Genomic DNA, 20,809 nt, shown 5'->3' on the forward strand with positions numbered 1-20,809 from the left:
AGTTTCACACATTTAATTTTTGTTTATTTAGGCCTAATCATTTGTTAAATATTTGTGGTTCTAATATACTGTTTACATTGAACAAATATCGACTATATCATTTTTTAAGACCGTGGGACGTTTATGATTTGTGCGTACACATGGTCTAAGACAGTTCTAAATTTTTTTACAGAGTTAAGAACAAATTCATGTAAGAACATATTGATGAATCCCAGATTTGTGCTTAAAATGTTCATACACACGGTTTAAGCACAGATTTGTGTGTACACACTGTTTGTGAATGAGGCCCAATATTACTACCAAGCTGTTTACATGGCTAATGAAAATGAATATTCAACTAATAAATAGATTAACCACCTTCTTGAAAAGGTCGGCGTTGCTATATTTTTATATTGCAGCCACCTGATTTTAAGTTAATTTTGTTTTACCTTTTGGATGATTTATTTATAAAATTCTTTGATATGGTCTTTTAATTATGTGTTTGTATTTTGCTGTTCTTGTGTTTTTTTTTTTATATATATATATATATTTGTGATTGTTTCTTTATGAAAAACAGTTTGTGTTTAAAAGTGGGTGTATTTCTCTTTTCGACCATAAATGTGGGCTTTTCTTTGTGACATGCGTCTCTAAACCAGCCTTGCAAACTGTTAACTAGTTGGTTTGTTTACAACGCACAGAGCTGACTGTAAACAGGGAAGAGGCCATGTGTTGCAAACTGTGGTAAAAACCCTGATTGAGATGCATAATCTGAATGTGCTGTATACATGTCCAAAGAATGCTCCTAAAACCCAAATAATATGGGCATATCCCAGATGTCTTAATCAGAAGATGCTATATTCGGAATAAGGCCTAATCTGGAATATGCACACAGAATATGCTGTTTACATGATCCTTATCAAATTCGTAATATTGTCATATTTGGAATAATAGAGGAATATTAATGTGCATGTAAATATAGTGAAAAAAATTAAAAAGACACAGACAAGTGTACCAGCTCACCACACAGGGAAAGTTAATTCGTGTATGCAAAGATTTCTTTTTTAAAACACTTGACAGAGAAATCTGCAAGGTCTTCAGGCATCGGTCAGTCAAGTAATCTAGGAATGTCTCCCACAAGCCTGCAGGGAAAGCATTCACCTGGAAACAAAATCCCAGAAGACAACAAAAATCAGATCAGAGATCAAATTGTTTCCCCACAGTTGAATCACACTACTGCAGGAAAGACACAACAAGGCAGTAGTAGTGAGGAAAATCTGAATTTAACAAATATGTACGACCTCTATGTATTTGTTACAACAAAGGATGGAAAGTGAATCCTGAGAAACTCAGTTTCTACAGGCATATATTAAACACGGGATTCAAATTGGGCTTTCACCAACCCACAAAAGGTGCATGCAAATACTGTGAAAAGTTTTATTATTACAAAGACATCTGTCACGTCTTTTCAATTGAGCATCTGGCCAAATGTTTAAGTGGCTGGGATTACTGTTTTAGCCAAATTAATAACATTCAATGAACTAATTTGATGTAAGGATTTTGTAAGGATTATGTGATATTTTGTTTTATCACAATGGATTGTTGTTTCTTTTAATTTCATTAATGTAATTTATTTATATTGTCATCAGACGTGTCCTTGTATAATATATTTGAAATGGAATCAAACATTGGTGCCAAAAAGGTCCATATGACTTTTTTCAAATTTAAAAATGTAGAAAAAAAAATATTTTTTGAATAAATGATAAATTATTGTTCATTAAGTATACTGTCATCCATGTGTTTAAAATTGTAAAAATTATGAAATCAGTGCACAAAGTCAGATCAAACTATGGTTTTTTTTTGTTTTTGTTTTTTTTTTTTGGTCCTTCTGTAAAGTTGGTGAAACATCAGTTATGACATCATTAGATTATTAATACTGAAGCATCAGTGTTAGAGCAGCATGTTACTGTTGTAGCTGCTGGAGGTGGAGCTAGTTTCAACTACTTTATATACAATTAGTAGTTCGCAAGCCCCTCCAAAAGGTCACCAGATAAATCTGAGGGGTCGTGAGATGATTAATGGGAGAGGAAAGAATATGTTACAACTAATTAAAAGGAACAGTATATGTCTACTTTAAATCAGAGTAAAATGGGTTTTTTTCAGCCTTGAAATGTTATAAACTCTGTTCATAGAAACAGACCACAGTGAAGTTAATTTAATTCAGGCTTCACTGTGTCCGTGCCACACAGCCTGTTTGTTTCTTTGCCTTCTGTCTCCATCTAGTGGATAAGAAGTGAATAACAAGTGGTTCCTGATTGGCTTAATTTGCGATGTGCTTGTCTCTGATTGGCTGGTATAATTTGAGCCACTACAAAAGTCTTCCGTAAAGAAATATGTAGAGCTTAAACTTTCCTCTTAATCAATGTAATTTCAAGCTTCATAAAGAATTGATATTCTTGTACAGATACAAGTTTACTCTTAATACGCCGATGATTTTGAAAATGTGCGGTGAAAAAAAAGACGTTCTTCCGGGTTTGGACGAACGAGAACTAACGTCAGACTTGTGCGGTTTCTTTCCGGACGACAATACAGGAAGGACCGGCTCAAATTTATGGAGTTTCGAAGAAGAACAGGACTGTTATGAGAGTTTCTCTCCGAGGCTTTTTGAACAAAATGGGAAACTTGAGATGCTGTCTGAGCCCAGCGGTGGTCCTGCTGGTGTTCGTGTTGGGTCCGGTGTGCGGTGATATAACGGACGGAAACACGGAGCACCTGAAGAGAGAGCACTCGTTAATGAAGCCTTACCAAGGTAACATAGCTCAGTTAGCCCGCCTGCTAACTTAACCTGCTGCTTTCTTAACTCTGCACTCTCTCTACGTTTTAGAAGTTATTTAACAACATTTACAGCTGCTTAGGTAATTGATTTAATTGACTGTCGTGTTATAGGTCGTTCCTACGCTTTAATTAGTAGCTTACGTGCGTTATAGCAATCATGTAATGTCAACAGTCGGACCAGTATCACTGTAACAGTTAGAGACATGGCTCTGTAAGATAATTAACTAGAAAAGTGTCAAATTATTCAGAAACCCTTCTTGTCAGTAAGATTTGAAGATTTGATATTTTGATTTAACCTTATATTTAATCCAGACGCAGCACGTTATTCTAACTAAAGGTGTCCATATGAACAATGAAAGAGGTTTTCCTCGCTGTAATCATTCCTCCTGTTCATACTGTCTGTTAAAAGATCCCCTTCAAATGTGCTTTCAGTGTAAGTGATGGAGGCCAAAATCCACAGTGTGTCCACACAGTCATTTAGTGCAAACATGCATTTAAAAGTTGATGTGAATATTGGCGTGCGCTGTTAGCCAATCAAGCATTGAGTACGCTAGTAGTGTGATGTGTGAAACAAACATCCTTTATGTGTTTATTATTGTGTTGATTATGTGAGCGTTGTCAAAAAGAGGAGTCAGTGGAACATGTGATTTTTCACCGCCATGAATACTCTGGAGAACAAGAAACATTAAAGATGGAAATCAGGAAGCTTGGCGTGGAAGAAATGAGTCTAAAAAACATATTTGCTATCAGGTTAGGGAGTCTTTTCCATTATTTGAAAGAAACTGGGCTCATCAAAAGAATTTAGTGTTCATACCACGTCCTTGTTCTGTTTCATTGACTTAAATAAAGATTAAACATGACAATTAACTTTAGTCTTTGTTATTTGATAGCCGCTAATAAATAAAACATTTTGTATAGGGGCAAGTAAATTTCTGACCCACTTGCCCGACTGGGAAAAAAATACAAAACTTTTATTAATTCCAGCTTTTCAAATGCAAATATTTGCTGCTTTTTTTCTGTAAATAGTCAGTAGATTAATCAGTAAAGAAAATAATTGTTAGTTGCAGCCCTAGTAAAAAACTTTAAAAATCAAACTGATGCAGTTGTAGAGCATTTAAAGTGAGTTTATCACTGTATTCAATCAAATAGTTTGTTGCAGGTGTCTGGAACCGTTACTGTGAAGTAGGTCGAGGAGCCAAACAGCACACGAGAAGGATTGAATTGACGAAATGTTCAGAGTTCCATCAGCAGGCCTTCAGGATGGGGAAAGAAAGTGCAGCTGAGAGGAAAACATTTCAGGTTTTACTGCGTGAAGGAGCGCAGCCCATCCTGAGAGATCAATAAGAAATATAATACTGAGCACGCAAATAATTACTCGACCCGAAGACGGTCTGTGACAACTTTAGATTTGACACAAATGGAGAAAAATTCAAAAGACTTGATATTAACACTTAATTGTCAACTGGCCATTTGGAGTTCTATAATTAAGTCAAGTTTAATTATCTTACACTAACTTAAAGGAAACGTGACAAAAGCTTCTTTTTTTTTCATACCATCATGGCCTTAAGGAGGAGGTTTAAATTTAAAATCATTCTTTCTTAGACGTAAATTGCTACTGTTTTCTGCTCCCCAGAATCTACAGGAGGACTAAATATGAAGAGACAGAAGACTTCTTCTCATCATCTCTTTAATGACCTTATTGAATGAGGGGATGTGCACTTTGCACGTTTTAGCACTGTCTTAAGATTCATCTAGGGCTGCAACTAACAACTAGTTTTGTTATTGATGAATCTGTCCGTTTAATCGATTAGTTGTTTGATCCATAAAATGGTGAAAAATTTCGATCACAGTTTCCCAGAGCCTCAGGTGTCATCTGATGTTTCGTTTTGTCCCGACCAACAGTCCACAACCCAAAAATATCCAGTTCACTGTCTTAAGCGACTAAAGAAACCAGAAGATATTCACACTTGACAAACTGGAATCAAAGAATTTGGGAATTTTCTTCTTAAAGATGCCTGTAAAGGATTAATTGATCATCAGAGTAGCTGCTGATTAATTCAGGCTAATAGTTGGAACGTTCCTCCTGACTGACTCAATTCAAAGGGCTGAAGTTTTATTCATGAGCTACTCAGTGGAGACACGTTTGCAAATGAAACTCAGTAAATGTTGAGTAACTGTTTTGTTCCACATGTTTTACAAGGTGTGTATGTTTGCCCTCATGAGGCAACATGAACTAGAAAACAGGCAGATCTGATAAGACATGAGAAGAGCACACGTTCAACGCAACTCAAATCTACTTATAAACACATTGAAATACAACAGTTGACCAAAGTGTCGTAGAATTAATATAACACAAGTCATAAACAACACAATAAAAACACAAAGACAAAGCAATGAAACTCTCATTCTGAGTTAAAAAGCCAAAGAATAAAACTGAGACGGGACCTCACACGGTCATACAGCTGATCATGTGTTTGTGTTGCAGGCGTCGGCAGCAGCCCTTCCAGTCAGTGGGACTTCTGGGGAAGCACTTTGGTGACGAGCTCATACGTCCGACTCACTCCAGATGAGAGAAGCAAGCAGGGATCCATCTGGAATACAGTGGTGAGGAAGGAAAACATTTCATATATATAGTCATTTATATCCCAGAACAACACCAGTCCAACGTATCCATCAGATCACCTCTTTACACACTGATCAGACTGAGTTGTGACATTCTGTCTTTCTTTGTAAGAAATAAAATGTCACATGTATTTTATGTAAGGCGATCCCACAAAACAGCTATGAAAGTGTGTTGTAGTGTGTTGAAAATGAGTTAAAACCTTCTTTAATCCACCAAGGAAGGAAATATTCAAAAGCATAAATCAGTTGAAAAATGTTTTCGTCCACCGTTGCTGCTATGCTGACATGTATTAACTTCCAATTTATAACTTAAATACCAAATAAACCGACCGAACCTCTTTAAAAGATGACAGTAATGAGACATAATGATCTGCTGCTGATTCTGATTCTTTGCTGTCGAAAACGTTTATTTGTTTTTGTTTGTTTCTGTCATGCAGCCTTGTTACCTGAAGGACTGGGAGATGCACGTGCAGTTCAAAATTCACGGGTCAGGAAAGAAGAATCTCCATGGCGACGGCATCGCTATCTGGTACACAAAGGACAGACTGCATCCAGGTAATGTCGTCGGGTTTGTGTTTTCTGTCTCACAGGTGCTGAGTCACTATTTCAGTGGTTGTTATTAGTTAGAAATCTGAATATCTCACTTAGTTTTATGTTGTGTCAAAGTGTTGGGTGTTTGGATTCATCCAAATAAAACACACACCAGTTCACTGTGTCTGCTGCGTCTTTTAAAATCGCCCCGTAGAGATGTTTAAAGTTGCTCTTCCTGTTGCTGTAGCACAATAAAAGTCAGTGAATCAGCAGCATCTTAAACTGCAGAGAAAAGGAATAAACTTGTTCTTATAAATAATACATTATGTGTCTACCAGGAGCTAATAAAGCACTGAAAACTAATCACTGCAAGACTTCAGAACCTGACGCTCACCTGCATGATCACACATGTTGAGTCATCAGTTTAGCGCAGTGACACAGCTAATTCGAAGACGGTGTTGTTCCCGTTCGCTCACCGCTAGCTCCAGTCAGCTGATTGAAGCGGTGCGCGTGTGGTTTGGGTTCGTCATGATTATTATGTACGATGTGAAATTTGAGCAGCTGTTAAATATATAGAGGAAACACATTGTTATAAACAGCCAGGAAGGACATGTAAACTTTATTGTCTCCACTGGTTTTCCATCATTCTTTTAACAGTATGACAGTAAAAAAAGGTATTAAATTGCATTTTATGTGGTGCTAAAAAGGGTTTAAAATGTCTTAAAGAAACTGATTGAAAGGAAAAGCACGTCAGTGGAGTCAACAGTATGTGAAAGTAAATGTACTGTTAGATAAAAATAAAATGCTGCAGATCAGATAGAGAAACTCAAAGATGTGTATTTGTCCCAGTCGTCCCAACGTAATGTTGGGGGAAAAAGTTTCAGATCAGCTCAAGAAAAAAACTTCTCTTTGGTGTCCAAAAAAAGAATCATCAGGAGTCAGAGCAGTAAAGGAGAGCAGTTTACAGTGCACACAAGGTTCACCAAACTCACTCTGAGTCGCTATAGATAATGCTCCTTCTTTTATACCGTTTGGTTTGCGTAGGTTTTATCCAACCTCTTCTTATTGGCCGATTACACCATCAGAAACTCTTTACATCAGCTGTTGTAAGGCTGAAATCCTTAAAATAATAAGCCTAGACATGTGCTTTTATTTTTTAAAGATGTTCAGGTTTATTTTACACCATTATTTCCAAATTCTCTTCTGGCTTTATTATTTTTTTAAAAGTTATTCTCACCATTTTTCACCCTTATGTCTTGATTCTTTCTTGAGGTTTAATACAGACGTGCTTACAATGAGTGTGATTATCTTTAACATATTTTGTGCCCTTTCATTGATGACAAAGTTCTGTGACATGTACATACATTATGATTGACAAATGCTTCAACATATTGATAATCATCACTTTGCGTCGCCGTTTGTTCCCTTCAGCACATCGTAAGTCTTGAAAAATGATACCACACCGTCTCGTTCACCGTGTTATTCAGCTTTTATTCACCATCTTTCATCTCATCTCTGCTGACCGGAGATAAGTGTCTGGAGTTGTCTGCTCATGTGTCGCCTCATCTCTGCCTCCATCCTAGGCCCTGTGTTTGGAAACCAAGATCAGTTTCTTGGCCTGGCTTTGTTTTTGGATACCTTCCGCAATGACCTCCATGGAATGGATGTAAGTGTGTAGCGTGTGTGTGTGTGTGTGTGGGGGGCTCGAGGCGATTGACCGGCTTGTTTCTTTGCAGGGCCTGTGTTTTCCAACAATGCTCTCTTCCACGGGCTGGCAGTTTTTATAGATACTTACTCAAACGATGATGCAACAGATGTGAGTGGTTGCTCAGGTTTTAACTGTCAGCATGCCGTCTCGGTGCAGATTCTGTTTATTTTTTTAATCTTCACTTTAAATCAGCATGCTGTCAAAAGTTTAAGCATGTTAATGTTAAGTTAAACCCCATGTAATGTTTCTTTTGACACATATTCACCTCTTTATTTTGGCAGCAAAAAGCTAGTTCTCTGGCAGTAAACTCGCTGTTTAAATTTTGTTAAATGTCTCAATTAGGGATGCACGATATTATCGGCACGTCATCGATATCTGCTGTTAAAGCTCTAAAATGAAATATCGGCATCGGCGCCATCTCCTCCGCCGCCTGACTGTGCTTCCCTCGATGGACTGTGTCACCCTGACGGGCCAGGTGTTTCCTCCGCAGGCTCCACTTCACTCGAGCTACCCGTCAGACCCGCTGCTTCTTCCCACTTTAACCCGAATAACAAACCAGGGCTCGGTGCTCCACGTAGAGAGCCGGGGCTAACGTTAGCTGGGAGGCTAGCGAAGGCTAGCTGGCTGTGCTTCCCTCCAGTCGTGCTGCGGCTAATGCTCCGCTAGCCTCTCAGCTAATGTTAGCCCTGGTTCTGCATGTGGATCCAACTGGACCACCGAGCCCTGGTTTGTTATTCGGGTTAAAGTGGGAAGAAGCAGCGGGTCTGACGGGCAGCTGAGTGAAGTGGAGCCTGCAGATATCGGTATTGGCAATCAGCCACAATGATTTGGAAATATCGGCATATCGGATATCAGCAAAAAATCCAATATCGTGCATCCCTAGTCTCAATGGATATTTGTGTTTATTTCACCAGAGCTTGTCATGTGACTTCAGCTACATTCACAGTGCAGCTCTTATTGTCCCAGGTTTTGTCTTTTTTTTTTTTTTTTTTTTAAATCCCTCATAAAAGTTTAATTTGCTGCTTTTTAATCAGAGTGAAACCAAAACTCTGGACTACAAAGACGCTTGTGAACAAACAGATCTTGAGCTAAAATTTTAACGCACAAGTCAAAGTTTGTCACTGTTCTCGTGATAGTAAATAAAGTATTTAATTTGAGTCTAAGGCGGCAAAAAAAAACAATTTTCATTATCAATTAATTTGTCATTTATTTCTGCCATGAATTGACAATGTAGTAGAAAAGAAAACTATAGAAACTGAGGTTTTAAATTCATTATTGTACTGGTGACAGACCCACCAGATATTTGGACCTCTTTCTATTTCCTAGTTCTGTGGATTATCCAGATTAAAATGGACATATACAGTAGATGTTCACTGCCGTCACACCAAAATAATTTTCTATTTACTCCAATTTTTGGGGCGGTGGAGGCAGATGTAGATATTGCAAAACCTGGGCAGATAAAACCAAAACTATCTGGATAGTGAGAAAATATGTTCTTTTTAGCAATTTGGGTGACCAAAACTCAAATTATTTAATCTAGAAAAAATCTTCCCCACGAGTTCCCAGAGCTGAAGGTTTGTCCAATAGTCCAAAACACATAGAGAGAAAAAAAAAGCAACAAATTCCTCTCGAGATTGTTGTTAAGTTGCTGAACCTGTCGGGCCAGTTTGGCTGATCTACTGGTAGGATAAAGAACACAAGACAGAACCATGAAAATATGTATTCTTAGGGGATACATCAGTTTAGTCAGACGTTGAAGATGTGCCGTAACTTAAATGTCTCAGGAACAAATTAAATGCTGCAAATGTGTCTTTGAAATGGATCCTGTAGAGTCTGCAGTGTGAATGTAGCCTTTATGTATTCATAAACACTGGAAATGTATCATGTGAGCTTCTTATCTTACATTTTATTTTATTATCCATCATTTTGTTTTTAATTTAAGAGTAATACTTAGTGTCTATTTTTAAACCCAACTTGTTCATTTCTTCTTTCTGCCTCCAGCGTTCTTTCCCGTACATTTCGGCCATGGTGAACAACGGCTCGGTGAGTTACGATCACGGCAAAGACGGCCGATCGTCCGAGCTGGGAGGCTGCTCGGCAGAGATCCGGAACAGAGAGCACGACACGTACCTCGCCATCCGCTACTCCAAAGGAAGACTGACTGTATGTAGTCAAACTGGTTTCTATTCAGGATTTCAAACAACCTTTATTTGCTCAAGAGATACGAGGATTTTAGCTTTTTTTTATTGTCTTTATCTGTTTTTTAGTAGCTTCTCGACTTTGTAACATGATTTCCATCACGTATGTCTCCCGTAGGTGATGGTTGACGTGGAAGACAAGAACGAGTGGAAGGAATGCATCGATATCGGAGGCGTCCGTCTTCCTACTGGATATTTCTTTGGTGCCTCGGCGGCTACAGGAGATCTGTCCGGTAGGTGGTTCTTTGGTTCTTAGGTTGTTGTTGTGGAGCTTTCTGGTTAGAAAGCTCCACAACAACAACAGCAGCAAGGAAATCACAAGTATTCACTTCTGAAGTGCTCAGACCCCTCAGTGGCTGGAATATCAGGATTATATCTACTAACGCCACCAGTTTGGTGTTTAGTGTTGTAATATTTTATGCATTTTTTAAGTAAAATGTATTATATCATCCAGAAATTTAAGCCTGTCACAAGTTTAAATATTCAGTAATGACAGCGATTGACTCTAATATGAAGATCTGATTCTAGTTTCATTTTTATATTAAGATAACTTACTTTTTCATTGATTATTCTCAGAAACAGACTTATAATAATAATAATAATAACTTTATTTATAAAGCACCTTTTTAAAAACAGAGTTTACAAAGTGCTTTGACAGACAAAGCAAAAGCAGTACAATGCAAAGCAAAGACCTTAAAAAGATGGCGGCCGAAGTCAAAGAAAGACAATAAAGAGATGATAAAAAGTTAAAAAGAAAGATGATCTGAGGACAACATTCACAAAGCAAGAAAAACGGGTTTTAAGAAGTGATTTAAAAGAAGTTACTGATTCTGCGAGCCTTATCTCCTCAGGCAGGTCGTTCCAAAGTCGAGGGGTCCTGATGGAAAAAGCACCTTTAGATTTAAGCCTCGATTTTGGAACAGCCAGAAGGGCCCCACCTGAGGATCTAAGGCTGTGGGCGGGCTCGTACGGGGTCAACATATCTGTTATTAGGGATGCACAATATTATCGGCCGATAAAAGCTCTAAAATGAAATATCGGCATCAGCGAATTCTGGTGAATTCTGCCGATTGTGAGAGGCCGATATGTCGCCATCTCCTCCGCCGCCTGACTATGCTTCTCTTGATGGACTGTGTCACCGCGACGGTCCCGGTGCTTCCTCCAAAGGCTCCACTTCACTCAGTTGCCCGTCACACCTGCTTCTTCCCACTTTAACCCGAATAACAAACCGGGGCTCGATGCTCCACATAGAGAGCCGGGGCTAACATTAGCTGGGAGGCTAGCGAAGGCTAGCTGGCTCCTCTGGTCATGCTGCAGCTAACGCTCCGCTAGCCTCCCAGCTAACGTTAGCCCCGGCTTTCCATGTGGATCCAACTGGACCACAGAGCCCCGGTTTGTTATTCGAGGTGCTGCGGTGTTCGGCTGCTCAGATAAGAAATCCTTCGGGTGACAGGATGTACCACTCTGTTTGAAAAACAAAAAAACTTCATCTTCTTCTTTTTGGTTCATAACGGCGGTTGGCAACCAGCGTATCAGGTGCATTACCGCCACCTTCTGCTCCAGAGATTAAATCCTACATATTAATCCTGTCTGTCTAATAAAGTCAATGAAAACTCTACTGCTCCACCAACTTGGCAGGTTCATTACAGTTTTAATGCTGAGCTCCTGAACTCCAGTCTTCCTAAATTCTTGTCTTTCTTGATCATACTTAGTACAGTTGATGCGTGCATGCATAATAGTCTCCTCAGCCAGCTGGAAAAAAATTATGTGCATATATCAGTATCAGCATCAGCAATCGGCCACAACGAGTTGGAAATCTCAGCATATCGGATATCGGCAAAAAATCCAATATCACGCATCCCTATCTGTTATGTAGCTTGGAGCCAGACGTGACTTGATTTGGCAGGAATTAAAAATCGGTTTTAACATCTATGTTATGTTCCAGATAACCATGACATCATCTCCATGAAGCTCTACCAGTTGATGGTGGAACACACCCCCGAGGAGGAGAACCTGGACTGGACCAAGATCGAGCCCAGCGTCAGCCTCCTCAAGTCTCCAAAAGGTTCATTAAAATTACTCACCAATCAACTGTCTCAGTAAAATCAGTTTTCTCATGTTTCTTTGTGTGCAGTTAAATCAAAAGTAAGTTTCTAACAGATAAAAAAAAAATATATATTTAGACCATGAGTTCAGATGAGCAGCGACCGGACTTTCAGATGAACGTCGACTTTCTCGTTTCTTTACAGACAACATCGACGATCCCACCGGAAACTTCCGCGGCACGCCCCTCACCGGCTGGAAGGTCTTCCTGCTTCTGCTGTGCGCTCTGTTGGGAATCGTGGTGTGCGCCGTGGTGGGAGCTGTAGTTTTCCAGAAGAGACAGGAGAGGAACAAGAGGTTTTACTGAGCGGAGAAAAGAGAGAGAGAGAGAGAGAGAAGAACCTTTTATGAGAGAGAGAGAGAGATGTTTGTCGTGGAATGAACTTGTTTCCAGATGACAGATTCAGCACATTCAATGTGAATTTTTTTTCTAAAGATTGTACAGATGTTTATATCTTTTGAAGCACTGCATTGGGAGTGAAATATGGTTACTTGTGATTTTTTTGGTAAGAAGGCGCAAAACTAATGGCGACCGTCATGAGTGTCCCTGATCAATGCCGGGTTGGTTTTTTTTCTCCTTGTCTTTGTGTTCATTCATCGCAGGGTTAAAACTGACAAACTGTCAATTTTTTTGTCAAACTTTGAGTTTTTCAGTTTCCCCTAAAGACTGTTCCCACATGATTGTTGCTTAATCAGCTTTTTTCCTGCCACAGATTGTGAACTTTGGCGCCAAATGGTGTTTTTCTTTTTTGTATTTCAGGGTATTTTTACATGATTATTGATTGGAAGAAGCAAAGCGGCTCCACGTTATAGCATCAGTGGCTGATGTTGCCAGAATATCCACGTTTAATATCAACATTTTGGTTTTTGTGGCGACACCACCGAAATTAAATGAAACGTGTTACTGCTTCTCTCTCTTTAGAAATGCTGGTTTCTTTTTTTTCTTTTTAGCTATTTCACAATGATTTTATATCGCTTGAAATTGTGTTACAACATGTTCTCCAACATATATTTGAGAAAGAACTGGATGATTATTGTGGGTTAGAAAAAAATCTACATTTTAGGATAGGTTTTTTTTTTTTTTTTCAAATAACCACTGAGTGCTTAAAGTTTCTCCTTTTTTTTTTTAAAATTAATTGGCAAGAAAAGTGCAGAAACATAACAGCTCAACTGTTAAACAAATAATGCGGGTCACTGCTGAGACGTCGTTCTCCCCTGGATTTCTTTATCGGTGAAGTTTCTGTAGGTGGCGCTCTTTTCTTTGTTGGCTCAGTCATGCTAACACTAGCCACTTCTTCTTCTGTTTATTCCAAATTGATAATAAAGGGTTTTAATGCAGTGTTTTATAGCAGAAGCAGACCACATCCACTAACATAAAACGATGGAATAAAACCTTCATGGAAAAGCGGCGGAGACACAACTCCCCGCGGTCAAACTATTAAAACTCAACTTCCTGTTAAAAACACCATCAGATATCAGACGGACGGTCAATTTAAAGCTTTACAAACTAGCAGACTGTTGAATCCTCACCATGTTATACAAGAGATTATAGATAAAGTGGCAAATCAGCTCTGTAAAGGTGGATATTATAACCTCTGAAGTCTGGTTTATATGAATGAAGTCTTGTGAAGCTGTTACTACTCAGCGCAGCCTCTCTGTAGTTTAATACAGCAGAACATTTTACGCTCTCTTGTCTTGTTTCCCCTGCAGGGTCTTTCGAACAGCATTTTTGGGGGGTTTTAATCCAGAATATGCCTTTTTATTGTTTTTCTAAGTGTTTGTTTTTTTCAGTTAAAGGTGCCCTGAGGAGTTTTCATGTCAACAAACAAAAAAAAAAAAGCTCTTCACATTCAGTGTTACTCACACAATATGTAAAAATCCATTTTCTTCCTCGTTAAACATTTGGAAAAGCTAATTTTACTTAAAAGATTCATGTTTACTAGCTTGCAGTCTTCCTCTTCGCTGCTTCTGTCGTCCTGTTGCTGCATTAAAGGGGACAAGAGCTCCGCAGGGTACCTTTTTAATGATGCTAAATTGTGATTAAAACTTGTTGAGTGTGGTAGAGAAAACAGGTTCCTTGAATTCAGTTCTTCAGTATAATGAATATTAGTGTAATTAACTGCTACATAAGAGAAGAAGCGTGATTAACGAATGGTAGCAGACGACGTTAATTACCAAGCTGTTCCGACCGTGGATCGATTGTTCAAAGGCACATTTACACTGGCAGTCCTGTCCTTTAAACTCTTTCATCATCATATTTCTTTGTTGCTCTTGTTTGGTTCATAATTTTAAACAACATTTAACAAAAATGTTCAAAGTAAAATTGAAGATTCGTAGTTTTAGATGCTGCTGAAACATGCAGATTGTTTGTTTTTTTTTGTTTGTTTGTTTGTTTTTAGTCCGAAACAAAATTTTGATCACTGTTCCTGTGTTCTTGAATCATTTCTGTATTTTTTTTTTCTGCCACATCACTTAGTTTTGTAATGAGACTTGAAACAGCTCTTCTCATCAGAAATAATCTATTAAAATGAAAAAAATGAAAAAAAAAACACAGAATTGTGGTGTTTTTTTGTAGATTATTACAAGGATTTGTTATAATAATCTCATGTATGTGGAAATCTAATGAACAGGCAAGATATTTATTTGTATTTTTCCAAATGAGTAGATAAAAAATAAGAAACTTTGCCAGAAGGTTTTCAACCAACTAATCGAGGTAACGTTAGCTAGTTATGTAACTACAGTTATTTAAATATCCCCTCCAACTCTGCTTTGAATAATATGTCTGGTATGGTTTTTCGATTAACAACTCTAATATTCTTAAAATTACATCTGCTCCTTCGTCATTGGGAAATCCAAAATCTATGAATGTGCAAATATATTGTCTGTAGTTTAACTGCTGGAGTCCATTGTCTCTGTGTATGCATTAACCTGCATTCATGTGTTGTAAGTTCACATGCACCTGCAGATACAGTTTCCTTTACAGAACTTCCTTCAAAGATCTTGAGAACACTGGACAAACAAAAGAAGAATTAAAAATGTGTGTATGTACTCAAAGAGGGTAAAATCTAAAGAGAACTGAAATTATCAAAACTAATCAACAACAAACACTAATTACTTTTGCTGCAACTGCAACTGAAGTTCATTCTAAGTTCATGATCATTGGAAGTTTAATGTTTCCATACCTCACTTGTGTAAGTCGTGTACTGGACCACGACTGGCTTCCAAACCAGTTGTGATGTCACAAATCATGCTCGTAAACACAGCTTTAAAGGGCCGGTTCACAACAGTCATTTAGTGCAATACATTTAAAAGTTGATGTGAAGCTTATATTCAGCTTCAGCAGTCTGAGTTAGTCATATCAAGTGGATATCTGACACATTTACAGTCTTTTTAGCATCAAATTCCCTCTTTGTGTTTCCTCAGACAGTGTTTCCCTGTTGAGCTGCAGGTGGAAGTATAGTAACAAAAAGAGGAACTTTGGCACTAAAAAGACTGTAACGTTGAAAGATATCTACTTGATTTGACTCATTTGGACGCTGAAGCTTCATATTAGCTTCAGATAAACTTTTAAATACGTTTTTGCACAGACGGAGGACTGTGGATTTTGTCCCCCATCACTTATAATTGTATTATGAAAGAATATTCTAATGGTCAGTATGAACAGGAGGAATGATTACAGCAAGAAAAACATGTTTAATGTTCATTTCGTCACCTGACATTGTTTTAAAACAGATTTGAAAAACTGTGAATCCATCCTTCTCAGGACGGATACTCAGATTTTTTGGCAATATACTTCTGTCTACTTCTGTCTAAATTAATGACATATTGCTTAAGAAATGGCTAATTATTACAATTAATTGTAAGCACATTTTATATGTCTGATGAAAACTCAGCATGATTATTGATAAGTTCTGGCTCTTCAGCCATTATTATATATTGACCCTATAGCCTATTAGCATATTTCATTTTATACGGTATGTTCTTAAATATGGTGTATTATAACATTTGTTTCATTTTTTTCCTCTTCTATAGAAATATGCAGCATCAATTAAATTCAGATTGTCAATGATGTTCTTTAACCACAAGATGGTGATATAGTATCGATTTTCATCTTCTGCCACACTAGTGCAACAGCACAACTGTGTGTGTGTGTGTGTGTGTGTGCATTCTCTCCTGTCTGACATAAAACAGGCCACTGATCATTTTCTTGTTCCAAACAAAAACTCCTTTTAATGTTTTGCTCACGATTGTGTTTTATTTCAGATAAAACTACAGTTTTTTCCATTTTAAGTGATTTCTTTATGTAACCTGTTATGACTCAAGTTTCTATTGGAAATAGAAGCAACATAAAACCAGATAGATTTGGTAAAATTAAGTTATTTATTGAAATGATCGGTTGCAATTAACTTCAATGTACAAATAACAGGAATAAAAGAGGCATGAATGTGCTGTTTAAATCAAATAAATAAATACTAGAGCTGCAACGATTAATTGATCAGCTGCCAACTGTTTTATTAATCACCAGCCATTTTGATACTTGATTCATTGTTTCGAGCCATTTTTTTTAAGAAGAAAAAGATTTCCAAATTCTCTGGTTCCAGCTTCTTAAATGTGTATTTTTCTGGCTTCTTTAGTCCTCTATGATAGTAAAATAAATATCTTTTAGTTGTTGGCTGTCGGTCGGGTTAAAACAAGACATTTGAGGACGTCATTTTGGGCTTTGAGAAACAGTTACTGACATTTTTCACCATTTTCTGACCAAGCAACTAATTTATGAAGCGATAATGAAAATAATCGTGAGTTGCAGCCCTAATAAATACAACCTGAAGAGGACTCATGACTCAGAGTCTTCAAACAAAACGATAAATAAAACCTCAACTAATATGCTGCGCTCTTAGACAGCAAAGAGTCCGAGTGTAGGTGTGTGTTTGTACTCTAACAATAAGCTAAACCTAACCCAGTCCTCACGTCGTTTAGCTAGCTAAGGTCTTTTCCGTACACACGTGCTGGCTCGGTTTGACTGGGTATGACTCGGCGTGTCAGCCCAGCGCGGCAGGGATTTTCATCTCCATTACAACACGGCCATCTGCTTGAAGGTGTGTCTTTAACTGATGATGCACTTGTCTTTAGCGCTGTTTACTCAGGAAGTTGGCTGGGCTGTGAAGCCAATTTGACATAATGGTGGATACACTTTTTTAGAGCATCACAACCCTTGCAAAATGATTCGTTTCACTATCAGAGTTTGATCTATTCCCTTTGATAACATTTGGAAAATCAAGATTGAATCATTTTATCTGTATTCAAGTTAGCGGAGGGCTAAACAGGAAGTTAGCCGGCTTGTTGCTTAATGATGATGAAGCCTATCTGATGTCACCACATCCTGCTTGGAGGCGGGTTGGGCACGCTTTGACCCGACTTTGGAGATGGTCCATCTTGGGTGCGACTCAGCGTGTTTAAACTGGCAAATCAGTGCGTGCATGGTTTGACTCCGTGCAGCCTAAAGCACCAATGGAAAAAGTTAACATTGAGATCGAGCCTATACAGAGACTTAACGCTTTCTAGTAAAGGCAGATCGGGAGACACAGTGGTGTGCGACTCATATCAAATCACAGCCACACTGACTAACAACTCGAATGATATATATATAACATGACGGTCCAAATTGCATCTGCTGGATTGGAGAGCTGGACTGGGTTCTCCAATCAGAGCTTCAGGATGGCAGCCAGGGAATGAGATGGGCAGCGTCTCGGCAGTGGGATCAATCTCACACTTTACACACACACACACACACACACACACACACACACACACACACACATATAATATACATGTATATATGACCATTTGCTCTGAATTAACAATATTTATAACTTGTTAATTATCGGAGCAATGCTCCAGGCGGAAAACTAGATACATTTTCAATATGTTTCTGTCAATCAATAATTTGTACATTACACATTAAACCTGCATTACCTCTCACACACACACACACACACAAGTTTGCACAGCTATCCTTGTTGGGACGTTGCATTGAGTTTCATTCATTGTGGACAGCCGAAGCCAAACCCTAATCCAAACCTTAACCAGGACCTCAGAAATGACGTTTTACCTCTCTAATTAGGCAAGTTTATTTGTATAGCACATTTCAACAACAAGGCAGTTCAAAGTGATTTACATAGAGCATAAAAGGCATCAGGACAGAATATAAAAGCAACACAAGGCAATAAAAAGACATTTAAATACAATTAAATTGGAAATAAAAAGAAGCTAAAATAGAATAAGACAGATAAAACAAGACATTAAAAGTTACAGTGCAGTGTAAGATATTAACCCTCAAATTCGGTTTAATTAAAAGTAACAGCAAACAGAAAACAGCTGTGATTTAAAAGATCTGAAAGTTGCAGCAAACCTGCAGTTTTCTGGGAATTTGTTCCAGATATGTGGAGCATATTAGGACCAAGCATTGGTCCCCATGAGGACTACTGGTCCTGACAAGGTCAGTGTTTATACCGGAAGAGGTCCCAATGAGGTAACAAAAGCACACACACACACACACACACACACACATACACACACCAGAATACCTATTAAACCAATGAATGGTGGGCTGGATTGATAGTCTGTGCATGTGGAGCCTGTGGGCTGCCACACTGTGCAGCCGCACTGGGTAATGAAAATTCAATGAAGTGCTTGAATACTCTTTCAGTGCTGTGTAGAAAGTGAGGGAGGGGAGGAGACGCTGATAGGAGACAGATTTTCACATGATCTGTGTCTCTCAGCCTCCGGGGGTCAGGAGAGGATTTTTAGACTGTGTCTGTATGTGTGTGTGTGTGTGTGTGTGTGTGTGTGTGTGTGTGTGTCACAGGGCCACAGTTTAAATAGCCCCACGGTTTTACTTCCACTTCCACACCTGGAAGCTGTGATTGACTGGAAACCTGACTGACAGAGTGAGCTGTTGCCTCTGGATCAATGGCCTACATCTTAGAAAACCTCCCCACCTGGGACTAAATGACATGTTACTCACAGCGTAGAGGAGAAACATGTTAGGATCAAGGCTGTAACAAAGGATTATCTCCATTATCAGTTGTCTATCTGTTATTTATATATGATTAATGGACATTTTATAGACCTAATTACTCAAGATTTTAATTGTTTTGTTTATCAAATGGCGGAAAATAAGGACATAATACCAACAAATTTATCAATCAGTTGATTTAGTCAACTTTAAAACTGCAACGAGTAGTCGATTAATCGATTAGTCAATCACCAGAAAGCTATTTTTACCATCATATAATCTTTTTAGTCATTTCTGAAGCAAAACTGCAAAAGATTTGCACCTACCAGTCTCTCAAATTTGATTTGATGTTCTTCTTTGTCAAAAATAATAGAAAATACTGGAGATCTTTGGGTTGAAGACATGACCTTGGGTTGAGGGCGTTACAAGGAGGATTTTTCACTATTGTATGACATTGTATAGATAACACAAGTAATCGATTAATTGAGAAAATAATGGGCAGATTAATCGATGAAGAACATAATCGTTAGTTTCAGTCCGAGTGTTTTGGACAGCTGGTCGGACAAAACAAGACCGTATTTGTGATTTGTCACTATTTTAACAGTTGCAGCCCAATTTAATTATTGATTGTTGTTGATTAATTTTTAATGCTCTGTAACTTACAAAAATGTTCATTTTGCGTCACTAAAGGAAAGAAAATTCTTCCCTACAACAGCCGACGTCAACATGCTGACAGACCTGCGTCAGCGTCTCTTCAGGTCCAATTTAGTGAAACTTTTGGTAATATAATATAATACTATTCACAAAATACGGTTGTGTTAAACTTCAGTGAAATTACTTCATATTCCTCTTTGAGCTGAGAAAAACTTTTACTTCAGACAAACTAAAGAGGGATAGAGGTCACACTGACAAAGCTGCTTTTCAGAGTCGTAGAAAATGTGCTGCGCCGGAGATCAGAGGCTTTCAACAGCAGAAAAAATGAAGAGAAAATGTGAGAGACGTGTCATCTCAGCAAGTTCGCTATTAGTTTTTCAAAACTATAATAGCCTAGTGTGAATACTAAAGATGCAATGATTATGGAATTAACAATAAATGATAAAAAAATAATGAAATAATGTTATTATTACAAATGCGAACATGAAGAAGAAGACAAATATATACCTTTAGATTGATACGTTTATTTTTCTAATGCACCAATGCTCACTAATTCACCATCCCTATAATAAATACAACGTTTATTTACTGTAAACTTGTTTATTTATGTAACAACCTTAAAGGGGGACACATCACGCATATTTTAAGGTCTATATTTATATTCTGGGGCTCTCCTGGAATATCTTTGCATGATTTACAGTTCAAAAAACGATTTATTTATCTCCTGTTGGTCCTTTATGCAGCCCCTCAGTTCAGCCTCTGTCTGAAACAGGCTGTTTTAGCTCCCAATGAGATTACTCAAAGCATTTCTGACTGGCCAGGAGGCTACATAAACTAACATTTGTATAAGAGTTTCACTTCATTTTCTTGTTCTTTACTCAAAATATAAACTTTTACTTTTACAGTATATCCGTATATGCCACAAAAACACTTTAAATACTGTTGGACTGTTTAATAGTCACCTAAAGCCCTTTACTCCACTGTTCACAAAGGGTGCAGGTATCTTACAAAGGAAAGTCTTCATATTTTGCACAGCATTCAAATTCCCATTACACTGTATTTCATTGCAGTCAATCAATCAATTTTTATTTATATAGCGCCAAATCACAACAAAAGTCATCTCAGGGCACTTTTCACATAGAGCAGGTCAAGACCGTACTCTTTAAT

General features: G+C 38.0%; 1 protein-coding gene across 1 annotated transcript; it reads left to right on the plus strand.

Annotated features, from left to right (window-relative positions):
- The first annotated feature begins 2,538 nt into the window (after positions 1-2,538).
- Positions 2,539-13,057, plus strand: lman2 (lectin, mannose-binding 2). The gene is made up of 8 exons (XM_042419683.1): positions 2,539-2,785; positions 5,297-5,415; positions 5,871-5,988; positions 7,548-7,630; positions 9,674-9,835; positions 9,989-10,103; positions 11,816-11,935; positions 12,120-13,057. The coding sequence occupies exons 1-8, from the start codon at positions 2,617-2,619 to the stop codon at positions 12,278-12,280; spliced, it is 1,047 nt and encodes a 348-aa protein (XP_042275617.1). The 5' UTR covers positions 2,539-2,616; the 3' UTR covers positions 12,281-13,057.
- The last annotated feature ends 7,752 nt before the right edge of the window (positions 13,058-20,809 follow it).

This window comes from Thunnus maccoyii, chromosome 8 (assembly GCF_910596095.1).
Source record: "Thunnus maccoyii chromosome 8, fThuMac1.1, whole genome shotgun sequence".
Classification (NCBI taxonomy): domain Eukaryota; kingdom Metazoa; phylum Chordata; class Actinopteri; order Scombriformes; family Scombridae; genus Thunnus; species Thunnus maccoyii.

Excerpts from the sequence above, each read along its gene's own strand:
- lman2 (XM_042419683.1), top strand. The coding sequence starts at position 2,617 with ATGAGAGTTTCTCTCCGAGGCTTTTTGAACAAAATGGGAAACTTGAGA. Across the intron at positions 5,989-7,547 it reads AAAGGACAGACTGCATCCAG|GCCCTGTGTTTGGAAACCAA; the intron begins GTAATGTCGTCG and ends CCTCCATCCTAG. Across the intron at positions 7,631-9,673 it reads ATGACCTCCATGGAATGGAT|CGTTCTTTCCCGTACATTTC; the intron begins GTAAGTGTGTAG and ends TTCTGCCTCCAG.